The sequence below is a fragment of the Phalaenopsis equestris genome, unplaced genomic scaffold (assembly GCF_001263595.1).
Source record: "Phalaenopsis equestris unplaced genomic scaffold, ASM126359v1 Scaffold000094, whole genome shotgun sequence".
NCBI lineage: Eukaryota > Viridiplantae > Streptophyta > Magnoliopsida > Asparagales > Orchidaceae > Phalaenopsis > Phalaenopsis equestris.
In genome coordinates this window covers 5,117,898-5,131,255 of record NW_018164536.1, presented here as the reverse complement: position 1 = coordinate 5,131,255, position 13,358 = coordinate 5,117,898, and the positions used below count along the sequence as shown (strand labels likewise).

Here is a 13,358-nt window from a genome sequence, read left to right as displayed (position 1 = left end):
AAAGAGTGTCATATGTTTAAAGTAATCTACAATATCATTATTTTCTAATGCCACTCTATACTGATGTCTCCTCATGTCACAACATCAGGTATACTCATACATATTTAAATATAATTTATTAGTCATTTATCATCAACTTTTTATATCCGTATATGTATTTATAATCATTTTTACTATAACACTTTGGAATATGAAAATATAGATAAGATGCAATGATTTTTCTGTGGACTCTACCCATTGGCCTGACTAGCTAATATCAAAAGGGGTTTATTGACATGCATATCATTACATGCACTTTATAAGAAAATATTTAACAGATGTTATATGATCAATATGTCAGCGCTATATTCATGATAAAACATAATTTGCCAGGATTAAATTTATGGTGCTATCTTCATGGTAAAACATAATTTGGCAGAATAAAATTTATGGTATTCAATTAGTACAACATATATGAAAATGGACTTTTCTGCTGTGTGAATTATTTTGATATTCGGGAATTTATGTAGCAATAAATTATGAGAAAGCTATCTATGCATGCTATTTGATATTTCATTATGAATGTTGAAAAGTGATCTATGAAAATATGTATAGGAAGAAATAAGTATTAAATGCTGGACTGGCAAATATAAAATAGGTACGAGTCTGTTATATTATAGGTATCGCCTCTAAGAAGAAGGGTATGCTTATTATTCAATAAATAACAGTTATGTACCTCAAAGTATGATATACAAACTTTAACTGTAATCAAGATCCAACCAATCACACCAGGTGCCAAAGGTCCTCCACATCACAACTCTAAATTAGTCATATGCGCATAGATGAAGGCATTAAAACATAGGAATAATTGGAATAGGGTGAACCTTATCAACCTAACTTACCCTATAACCAGCCTAGTCAATCATTATTGTTCGAACATTAAATCTACAAGCATAAAGTATCTTATAATCTCCTATAGCTATAAATCTATTTTATCTAACACAAATTTTCATGCATTTAACTATAATCTAAACTAGCTTACAAAACAAATGATAAAAATGATTAATCTATGGTAAACTGAAAAACGAAAACCCCAATTCTTATTACCTACTGAATCAGAGAAGCAGAGAAGATGAAATGGCAAGGCTGCAATAACAATACAGTGAAAGAGGAAGATATGATTGGTGGTGAGAGAAAAATAAGAACTAAATGTTCTTGCTGAAAGGAACAAGGAGAAGGGTCAGCGAGCGGCTGTCAGTTAAAGAGGAAGAAGGAGGATGGTTTCTCAGCACGGGAGAAAGAAAATATAAGGAGGATGGTGCCCTGACTTTTGACCTCTTTAAATTGGTGAGTTGAGGCAGTCAGAGGTGCGCTTAATTTTTGCATTGATTGACAGTTTAGCAGGGCATCATATGATTCGTGATGATGAGAAGGCGTGTATACTTTCTGCTGATACAGGTCAGAATGGAAGCTGGGCCATCTGATTTTTATAGGTTTGGTTCAGTCTTGGGAATTCTCGATTTATTGCACTATTGGCCGTGGAACATTACATTTAATGGTTGCTGGGATAATAATGCCATACAACATAAATTTGCAGTTTTAACCATGGGGTGTCAAATACATTCCATTATTTAATGTTATAAATTGTGTTCAACATCTACATAGTCCTCTTGTGCATATCCAACTTTTTATTTCTAATTGGAAGTTCAAGTAGACTAATCAACAAAAAATAAGTTAGATGTACGTTTTGTTAAAGTGATGGAATGTAATTTGATGCTTTATTGGCTTGGTAGGATTTGTGATTTTGGAATACTAACCTGTTTGCTATAGAATCTATACAAGTTAAACTTATTGAACATAAATTTGAGATTTGCAACCATTTTAATTTTTTTTCACTCCTAATTTTAAAAGCCTTTTGACTGATCCAAATGAGCCGAACTCAAGTTTGGATAAATTTATCTATTCTTGACATCAAATAAAGAGCCATACTGTCATTCTTATATAGTCAATAAAAGCAACTGTAGTTCATGCTCTTATCAGTTCCAATTTATTGATAAATTTTTTATTTGAAAATTTGCTCTTGAAATAGTATTTTTTATGTTTTCTCAGATGTTGGCAAAACTTGCCAGTGGAATGCACAAACCAGCACAGCAAACAATTGTACCGTCATCAGCAGTACGAGACCTTCTTGCTTCTTTGCCTGTAAAGAAAATGTATCTATCCGTTTTCCTTCATGTTTTTACTATGAATTGCAAATTATTCCTTTGCCATCCATCTGATGCTTTTTTATCTCAAACTCTTTCTTAATCTGCTAACTGTGATTTTTCATTAACAATTTTTCTGTATTAAACTCTTCCTTTTCTAATAATTTTGATTTATCATCAACACTTCTTCAAGATTTTCTCCATGCATTGGATATAACGCATTCTGAGATTTACTGTTTGCAGGAAACAGCTTGGAGGAAAACTTGGAAGCTCCTTACAGGATGATCTTGGGGTAAACACTGTTGGTGATTTACTGAAATTTTCTGAAGAGAAGCTTCAAGAACGATACGGCTTTAACACAGGGTGCGGCATCATTGTTTACACTAATAATAGAGTAGCTACATGATGAGTATAATTCATTTGATTACTATGTTATATTTTTAGTTAGTGGTAAGTTACGTTGATTTTGTAAATTGATATATGCCACCTATGTTGTGCGGGGCAATAAATTTAAACATAATGACTTTTTAAGGAAAAGGGTGGATGTCACTTATACTTTTGATTACTATGTTATATTTTTAGTAAGTGGTAAGTTACGTAAATGTTGTAAATTGATATATGCCACCTTAGATATGTTGTGCGGGGCAATAAGTTCAAACATAATGACTTTTTAAGGAAAAGGATGGATGCCTACTGGCTATTTCTATGTTTACTTGTGCGGCTGCTCATTCATGACTTTCAATTAATTTGTTGCTATTATTTTACAACCATAAACACATTCATAACATTTGTGAAGATTATTTTGCTACTTCTGAAGCAGTTTTCTGTGCATTTCAACTGTTTGAATTACATTAGTTTATGAAAAATCTCAAATTTCATTTATTTATTAGAACCAAACGGAGCATTCACATGTATATTGACATATGGTGTTCACGAAATGTTAATTCCAGATATGCAGCAAAATTGCTGTGTTAACATCTAAAATTGCATTTTGTTGGATTGCCACTCCAGTACCTGGTTATGGAATACCGCTCGAGGTATTAGTGGGGATGAAGTCAAGGGCCGAGTTCTTCCTCAGAGCCATGGCTGTGGAAAAACTTTTCCCGGACCAAAAGCATTGAAGACTACTGCTGCTGTAAGAACTCTCTCTCTCTCTCTCACTTGCCACCCAAATGACTATGTTAGACTAACACCTATGACATTTTCCGCCACATCGTGCACTCCAAATAATTTGAAGGCTTATTTTAGGCGCAAGACTAAAAGTGCAATTTAATAAATTATTATTTATTATTGTTTGATATAAATATGGCTTCATAGGATTCGGGTTGGGGCACGTGTGATTGTTGTCTTGAATTTTAGGGTTAGGGTTTGGAAGCGATAGCCTAACTCTCAAATTACAGGCGTTGGAAGATATTATTTGCTTCTCGCCTACCTCTCAAATTATAGGTGTTGGAATATATCGTCTATTTCTTGAATTGTAGGTGTTTATCTTTTATGTATGGTGTTGTGTTGTTTGGAGCTAGTGAAATAAAAAATATTTTATGTTACCCAAATTTCTATCGAAGTTTATCTCTTTCCTATCAAATTGGTATTTGAACAATAGATCTCTGGGAAACAAATGATGAAATTGTGAGATTGCGATATAGTCGCGTCAGTCGAAGACGGGATTAAATACAGTTGCGGTAAGAACTAGTTGGGAAGTCGGGATCGTGATAGTTGGGAAGTCTACGACACGATCACCTACAAGTATCAGATCAGAGAAGCCAATTATGGGATTAGGCGTGCCGTAGTTGTGATCCGAGAGGCCAACGACGGGACTAGGCATGCCCTAGTGACCGAACCTCACGTTCTGGGAAGCCGTCGACAGGATTGTGGCCTTCCTATCCCTATCTAGCCGCGATTTGGGCTATTGAGTAAACCAATGAAGGGATTTCAACTTGTAGGATCTAAAACGCCTTGGGAGTAATGTCAACCAAAGAAATAGATACTTTGGAGGGGAATTTAGAATAAGAAATGAGCCAAAGCACATATGAAATGGAGGAGTTTTTCTAATCCATGGAAAGACGGTTTGAGGAGAGATTCACGATTGTGGAATAAATGATAAAGAAGATTATGGAGTTTCACATAAAACCACCTCCACCCGCAATACTATCGAGTAACTGTATTAGGAGCAGATGCGAGCTGCAGCAATCTAAAGGATTTGTGTAGTATCAGAGAAGCATCGCTGCCTTAGGTAGATCTGAAGCAGCGAGATTGAGTAAAGGAATCAGGAGCAGACTTCAGCGACAACATTTGGAAGGGAAAAACATGACAAACAACTGGAACAAACAGAAGCAGTCTGGAATGAGCGAAGGAGTGGAGCAAATTTGAGTGGCAACATCTGGAGGGAAGTGCATGAGATATGGAATTTTGAAACGAACTGCATCAAAAAGAACATAACAACGTGTGATTCGAGGGTTGAAAAGATCGATTCGAAGGATTTCGACCTGAAACAAACTATTGTGGGTGGGACCCCAATGGAGAGCTGCGTCCAACCGCTCTAGTGCTTTTGGGTTCGACAACCTTCTGGTGGAAGGAGATCAATAGCCAATGGGGATAGGCGAGCTAATTATGAGGAGAGTCAGACTTATGGAAGAAGGAAAATCACGATGGGTCGAGGAAGGGAACCTAACACCCATTTCATGGGTGGAATGAGCTTCGGTAGAGGAAATTTTAGAGGAGACTCACACATAAGGAAACTGAAGATGTCAATTATTTAAGGAGAGGATGCCTATGTTTGGGTTTATCGCATGGAAGAGACACATGATACTAAATTGACAGAGATTTCAGCACCGATCCAACAACTCCTACAACAATTTGTAGAAGTATTTCAATTGTCACACAGATTGCCTCCTCGAAGGGAAACACGAGCATGCAATAATCTCGAGATTGGGGGTTTCTTCCTTCAGTATGTGCACATACTGCTACCCGTAGGTACAAAAGGATGAGATCGAGATTTTCATCTGAATGGAAAAAAAATTAATGAGACAAATATCAACCTCCCCTAAATCTCGAGATACCTCCATTATATTATATCAATCTATCTTATATACAAAGGGAATTTCTTATATCATTATAAATAATGCATTATTGTACACGAATCTCAAATGATCTTTTATCCATCTTTTTTTTTGTCTTTTTGGCTAGTTAGGATAACACACTCCGCTAGCTTCCTTATCCTCTTTTTTATTTTGATGTGAGAATTTAGTATATTATATTGACTTGTCTCGATAATTGCTTTACATTAGTACTTTAGCTTAGATGTTTCACTTCTAGTAACACTCTTGTTGGCATAGTCGACCATAAGGCGAGCTAATTGGGTCCATTTATTTGTCTCAAGGGAGTTTGTTTTCAATGTCGTCATACATGCCTGCTTGTTGATCTACTGGGTGAGTGGCCTAAACTGCTGCGGTTGAATCGTGAAGGTCGACTATCTTGGGCAAACTGTCATGTTGGGTTCTTTGTTGAATAGCTTGGGCAAATTGATAGCTAGATTGTCTCGTCGGTTTTTCGAGTTGACTGACATTATTCCCTGAGAGCAATCCATGTGGTTCTAGTCTTGTGTGTGTGTATGTGAGCACGCGCGCAAGAATTTATGCTTATTAAAACACTACACTATAATGAGTTTGATTCTATTGCAAGAGTTTTGAGGAATATAGATAGAATTGCTGATTAAATTTGAGAAATCAGATTGAAATATTAAAATTGAAGAATCATGTATTAAGAGGGAGACCCGAGAGAAAAATAAAATATGAAAAGAAGCAGATTTAATTTTCATTCATCAATCAATTGATCCAAATATAAGTTATTGCAAAAGATAAATTTAAAATCAAATTTAGTTAAATTTTCTCTAATAATTCAAACTCATGACTGATATTATATGAAAAGTTAATTTGTATAAATTTCAATTTGAATTAAATCTAAAATTTAAAATAAAATAAAATAAATTTAAATCAATTCAATTTCCTTGGCTACAATAGAGAGTAGTGGGATTGGTGGAATGAATATATCGTAGATGTAAGGTAAATGTTTTGGAAGGTCAATACCGTGATGTGAATATATACTCACGTTCAATCAAATTTTTAAAATAAAGAAGGGTTTCATTGATGAACACTTTCACAAACTTGTCGAGGTAAGGTTGGAACTCGTGATTCATTAAGTTTATGAACATGGTTGGGGTGTTGGTGAGTTCAAACTACATTATGAGAAATAATTAATAATCATAGTGCATATTGAATGTAGTATTCTTCATGTCTTGCTTGTTGATCTTTTGTTGGTGATAGCTCAACCTCAAATCTACTTTGGGAATTACTATCACCTTCTAGTTAGTCGGCAGCGACAGTGGATATTTATTCTTAATAATTACGTTGTTTAGTTCCTAGCAGTCAATGCATACTACCCCACCATCTTTCTTAACAAGCAATATGGATGCTCTCGAAGGGAAAACATTGGGCTGAACCTTTATCAGGTAAGTTCTATAGTGAGTCATGCAACTCCAATAATTCGGTTGTTGCCATAAAAAACAGGTTTAGAAATAGGAGTCTTTGTGAGTTACAAGTTTATGTTGAAGTTTTTCTCTTGATTAAATGACAACTCTACTAAATCACCAATGAACACATCAAGTAAGTCGTGCACTGTAGACATCTCTTCTAGGCACCTAAAGTGTGTAAGGTAGGCTTGCATTCCTTGGAAATCATCCAACGGGCTTGAAAAGGTTAACATGACTTGTGGAATCACCCGATTCTCTCCAATGAAAGTAAGACTTGATCGGTATGGAATTTTAAATTTTCCTCTTTTTATCTCAGACATCTTCTTATGAGAACAATTTATGATATGCTTTTAATTTTCTTTATAATATATTAGATACTAAATAAGGTGAAAAAATATATGTATAAACTAGCCAAACAAAGATAAAAGAAAAGTAAAAATTTAATTCAAGAATATTAAAGATGAAAAGTAAAATGTGCTTTTCTTGTATGAAAATATTCAACATAGGTGGGTGAAATTTTTTGATAAACTATTCAATGAAAATTTTGAAAATATGACCGACCTTACTGGTCTTAATATCATTAATAATAATAATTTTTTTTTTAATTTTTACCGTCGCATTAGTAAAAAGAAAGTTGAGGAGACTTTAAAGAAAATTAATTGTGGAAAATTAGTAGGACCTAATGATATCTCAATAGGAGTAAAAATCCTTAGGAGGTTTGAGAGTTTCTTGGCTTACTAAAGTTCTTAATATTATTTTAAAAACTAAAAAATGTTTGAGGAGTGAAGGAAGAGTATTTCAGCCCCCATTTTTAAGAATAAAGGGGATGCACAGGAAGGTGTAAGTTAAAGAGAAATTAAGTTTATATGTTGTATATTAAAATTATGGGAGAGAGCAATGGAATGAAGGTTAAGATGTGATGCAAAGATTTCTCATAATCAATTTGGATTTATGACCGGCAAGTCTATTATGGAAGCGATTCATTTATTTAGAAGTTTGATGGAGAAATACAGAGAGAGTAAGGATAATTTACATATGATTTTTATTGATTTAGAAAAAAACATACGATAAGGTTCCAAGAGTTCTTTAGATAGATCTTGAAAAGAAAGGTGTTGATATGACTCATATTCAAGTCATTAAAGATATGTATACTAGAGTTGTTACTTGTGTTTGGACAATAGGAGGATTGCCCCAATATTTTTCTATTTCAGTTGGATTACATTAGAGATCGGTTTAAGCCTATATCTTGTTGTTTTAGTTATAGATGCTCTTATTGGACATTTATAGGAGGATTTACCTTGGTGTATGCTTTTCGTTGATGATACTCTTCTTGTGGATAAAACTACTGAAAAAGTTCAGGAAAAACTTAAATTATGGAAGTCTACATTAAATCTAAAGGTCTTCGTTTGAGTAGATCTAAAATTGAATACATGGAATGTAATTTTAGTAGTAGTAGATCTAGTGGCGCAGTTGTAAAAATGGGTGATCAAATAATTACAAGGAGTGAACATTTTAGATTTCTCGGGTCTATTGTTCTAAGTAATGGTGATATGGATGGGGATGTTATTAGTAGAATTCAACTTGGTTGGTTGAAGTGGAGAAATGCATAAGGCCTACTGTGTGATAGAAAAGTATCGCTTAGAGTTAAAAGAAAAATTTTATAAGATGGTGGTGAAACCTGCAATGCTTTATGGTGAATGTTGACCTATAAAAGAGAAACATAAAATGAAGTTAAGTGTTGTTGAGATGAGAATGCTTAGGTGGATGAGTGGCTTAACACATAGAGACAATATGAGAAACGAATGTCTCCGTCAAAGGGTTGGTGTAGCTTTACTGGCAAACAAGATTAGAGAGTCATATTAGATGGCTTGGTCACATTAAACGTCGACCATCTGATGATTCGGTTAGGAGAGTAGATGTTTTATATTCAACTTTTGTTAAGAAAGGTAGAGGTGGACTTAAAAAGACTTGGGCAAGTTATATAAAAAATGAACTTAATTTATTAGAATTAAATGAAAATCTGACACTCAAAAGGACAATGGAGAAAAATGTTTCATGTAGCCGCCCTCACTTTGTGGGATAAATGTTTGTTTTTGTTTTATCTTAGCAATAAATGATGACAAATGTTTAGTTAATCATAAATGTTTTCATGAATCTCGAAGGAATAATATAATAATGATTCTTTATCAACATTAGCCCTGTACCATATGCCCATCAACAAATCTACAAAGCCATAAAAAAAGGCAGGAAAGTTCTATAGAGAGTTTGTAAACCCTTTTAATGAACCCGCTCACTGATCAACAAATCTATCAAGCCAGAAAAAAAGCAAGAAATATCTATAGAGTTTTTTGGACTATTGTTTGATTTTCATAATTCAATCTGCAAGTATCAGACCTTAATCTGTTATATTTTTTTTCAATTCTCTTGATAACTGTTTGGTTTGCGAAGGTCGAGAGTTGGCTTAATCAATTATGTGAGGAACTGAGCGAACGCATTCAGCTAGACTTGGATCAGAATAAGAGAGTTGCACACACCCTGACCTTGCATGCAAGGGCATTTAAGGTAATTCTCAGTTTCTCAATATCATTGTTTTAACTGCAATAGTAATTTCATTTCTTCTTATATTATTGAGTAATGACTGCTATTCATTTCTGCAGAAATACTATGCAAACTCTAATTATGATGCATTCTGCAGACAGACGACATGGGGCCGCACAAGAAATTTCCATCAAAGTCATGCCCATTGCGCTATGGTGTAAATAAAATTCAAGAAGATGCTAAAAAACTTTTTGATACTGGTCTCCGTGAATATTTGGGCTCTCATAACAATGCATGGAGAGTAACCTCTCTTTCCATGTCTGCTAGCAAAATACTGGATACTCCTGTAAGTTCAATGAATTTCTGAAATTTTCTCTTGCTTTGGAACTATTTTGTTGAGCAGATGGTTTTCCTATTGTAGAGTTTTGGATAAGGAGTATGGTGTCAAAATAGTCCCCAAACTATTTACATGGGATCATTTTAGTCTCAGAGTCCATAAAAGTGTAAAGTTAATCCCCATATTCTTTTAATATGACCTAAAATAGTAAAAGAATCGGAAGATTAAGTTTGCACTTTTATAAACTAAAATGGACTCCAACAAATAGTTGACACTTTTCTCTTTGGATAATATACAACCTAATACAAACTTTGCGCTAATTCTTTAAGATTAATTTTGAATCCAATGAAGAATGTAATTGTTTCGCTCATATTTATCATTCTCATTTTAATGTTATTATTATTCTGGTATTAATGTTTGCTGCACATTTTGGAACATTTTAAGAAAGAAAATTCTGTCATTATCATAATTAGTGTCATTCCAACAATTTGGGGAACAATGTCTAGATCTCAGAAGTTGCATTATTGTGAATGGAGTTATTATTTTTGTCTTTAGGGGCTTCTATTTTATTCCTACATGAGTAAATCAGTAGTTTTGGACCTGGTAATCATTAGTTAAAATCTCCCATAACAGAATAATCTTAGCGAGAAAGTTCTACTCATGTATCATATCCGTGCAAAGTTTCGTTCATTTGGTTGCATATCTCTATTATTTATTTATGAATATTACATTGCTTTACCCAATAACTTTGATATTCAGTTATACTGTTATGCAGACGACTCCTGCATATTTTTTGTCTTTATGGTGTTTCATTATTTAATTTAAGGGGCATTTACATGCATACCACCCAAATCCTATGTATTTACATATCTAACACCTAAACTTCACTTTTAGCATTTGCACCCTTTAAAAGCATTCGTGTTTCGTCAGGAGTACCACCCTTTAACTTTTAAAGTGTGAAACACACATTTTTGTGCATAGGTAAGGTGGCATTTTTGTAAAATTTGAAGTTGTGTTATGTGTGTAAATTTTCCTTAATTTTAATGCTTTTTACAGGGAACGTCTTCAATTATGAGATTCCTTCAAGGGAAGAGTTTTCCCTCTGCTATATCAGATGCATCATATGATGACATCCAAGATGATGCTCCCTCATCATCCATAGGTCGCGTTTCTATCACAAATTCGCTTATATTTTTTGCATTATTTACATTAATAAAACTGATTCGAAATATTTAATTAAGATTTGGCTAACCACTCATAATGATGATATAGTGGTGATAGTAATTCTTTATCCTCCCTTTTTCAGGAAGCAAAGAGAATATGTTACCAGAATCCGACGAAGATCAGCAAGCGTTCGCTCATGAAAAATCTGTCGAAGTGGATCATGTGCCCTCTCAAGCTAGAAAAATTGATGATTTTTGCACGCAGAACCGAGAGCATAAAGATAAGGTTTGCCATCATAACAACCCAATAGTGATGAAACAGATAATTTCCGAGAAAGAAATGAAATTTTACCATATAGAGAAAACCTTCAAGGAAAATTAAGTGTGATTTGTTTGCAATGTTTCATGACCTTCAAATAAATAGAAGGAGCCTTTACATGCATACTACACGATTCTTATGTATTTACATATCCCAATTAAACATTCATATTTACATGCATACCACTCAAATCCTTAACATCACATCAAAAATACCACCATCACTAGTTTTTTAAAAGTGAAATATACCTTTTCATGCATAGGTTTGTGACAACAATGTGTAATTAGTATAAATATCAAATTTTTGGTGTTAGATATATAAATACATAAGAATTACATGGTATGTATGTAAATTTTGACTGATTAATTTTTCATCCATTAGTCCTCATCTGATTCCTACTCCCTTTCCCTCTCGCCCCAGAACTATGAAGAATGGAAAATCGATTGACAAGCTATCCATCCTCTATAAATCTCATCCGTTCTTTAAAGCTTCCCCACTCTTTATCCCAGTTCTCTCTCCTTACATTTCTCCTCCTAAACCTTATGCCAAGTAAAAGACTTCCAAGTAAATGTTATATATTCTAGGGAAATTTTGCATGCGTAGCACAGAATTCTCATGCATTTAAAAATCTATATGCATGAAAAAGGTGCATCACCTTTTAAAAATGATAATAGCTATATTAAAAATTTGAGTGCTATTGGTGCAAATATGACAATTTTGATCTGAGATGTGTAAATATATAAGAATTGTGTGATATGTAAATGCCACAATATTCTAACACATTCACAACTCTTTTTTCAGGGAAAGGGTTCAATTTTGAGATTCTTTTCTGGCATCAATTCCTCCACAAAGCAAGTACCAAATGGTACTGCTCAATCCCCATTCACTTTCTTATTTAAATTGCTTCATGGAATTCCCCATTTTTTGCTTGGTTCATAGAAATAGAAATTATACTCCATGTTCAGGGAGCGAGAAACATGAAGGCCTGGATCTAAGAGACCACCAAAAAGAACCTTTGGTTGATGAACACAGCAGTCTTGGCCGGATTTCGAATCAACAGATGGATTCTTCATGGAATCTCAATGCCGAGGATGTCGATCCTTCTGTTCTTGATGAGCTGCCTCTCGAAATTCAGCGAGAAGTTCGAGGCTGGATTCGCTCTTCCAAGCGTGCGAAAACTACCAAACTAGGCTCCAATATTTTTCATTATTTTTCAACAGATGACAACTCTGGTTGAGATTGATGCATAGCACTCAAAACATCGTTATTTACAAAATGAGCGCATAGGTCATTTTTCTTAACCGACGAGTTGATACGTTTATGCACGCCACGGTCAAATTATTTGGAGTTTGGTAGAAATGAAAACTATGGGTTAGGATTTTATAAAACGAATGAAAGAGGGTGTTAGTTTTGTAAATAACAAAATATCGAGTGCTATGTATGTAATTGCCCCTAAAGTCTATTGGTTGGGAGTCCAGCATTTAGTATTCTACACATATTTTTATTTTGAAGGAGTTATGAGGAAGTTCTGAAGTTGGGAAAATATTTGCGTACATAAGACGTACTCAATGCTGCGTATTTGCGTACATAAGATGTACACAGCGCTGCGTACGTCCATGAGTTATTCAGGGGGTATGGGGGTTATGTCCGGGTTATACCCCATTTATACCCCTCTGTAACCCTCCTGTAACCTCTTTGCAAACTAAGTGTAACCTACAAATGAGTTCCGTGTTTCTGTAGTTTCATGGGTACAGATAAGTTACACGGAGGTTATAAGGGAGTTACACGGATGTTAAAGGGGGGTATAACCCGGATATAACCCTCCTGTATCCCCTGAATAACCCCTAACGTACGCAGTGCTGTGTACGTCTTATGTACACAAATATAGGTGTTTCGCCAAATAGGTTGTAAGTTATACAGATCATGAAGACTTTGTTTACTATTAATTTGTTACTGTAATAAACAGAACTCATCGTCAGTCATATGTAAAGTCAATAAAGCAATGTTTTTAAAATCATTGCATTCTAATATATTTTGAATTTTGAATAATATTTTATTTGATATGTGATATATATATATATATATATATAATATATATATAATCAAGGTGGAACTAACAAAATCATTAAATATTTAAAATTTTAGACTATTAAGCAAACAAACATGTTAAGGGGAGCAAAATTATAAAATTGCTTAAATTATGAGAAAAAAATTAAAATTTATTATTTATGTAGAGAAAAAAAAATATTAAATCTTATTATTTATGTAAAGAAATTTCAAATTTATGGAT

General features: G+C 34.0%; 1 protein-coding gene across 2 annotated transcripts in view; it reads left to right on the top strand.

Moving 5' to 3' along the window:
* LOC110020351 (DNA polymerase eta) overlaps positions 1 to 12,641 on the top strand; it is a 17,845-nt gene extending 5,204 nt beyond the window's left edge. For both annotated transcript variants that reach the window (XM_020718419.1, XM_020718420.1), the window contains 9 exons: positions 2,089 to 2,192; positions 2,427 to 2,546; positions 3,195 to 3,318; positions 9,160 to 9,273; positions 9,407 to 9,595; positions 10,643 to 10,748; positions 10,893 to 11,035; positions 11,870 to 11,933; positions 12,034 to 12,641. In XM_020718419.1, the coding sequence (XP_020574078.1) occupies positions 2,089 to 2,192; positions 2,427 to 2,546; positions 3,195 to 3,318; positions 9,160 to 9,273; positions 9,407 to 9,595; positions 10,643 to 10,748; positions 10,893 to 11,035; positions 11,870 to 11,933; positions 12,034 to 12,305 (1,236 nt within the window). In that variant the 3' untranslated portion in view covers positions 12,306 to 12,641. The remainder of the gene's footprint in view (positions 1 to 2,088; positions 2,193 to 2,426; positions 2,547 to 3,194; positions 3,319 to 9,159; positions 9,274 to 9,406; positions 9,596 to 10,642; positions 10,749 to 10,892; positions 11,036 to 11,869; positions 11,934 to 12,033) is intronic.
* The last annotated feature ends 717 nt before the right edge of the window (positions 12,642 to 13,358 follow it).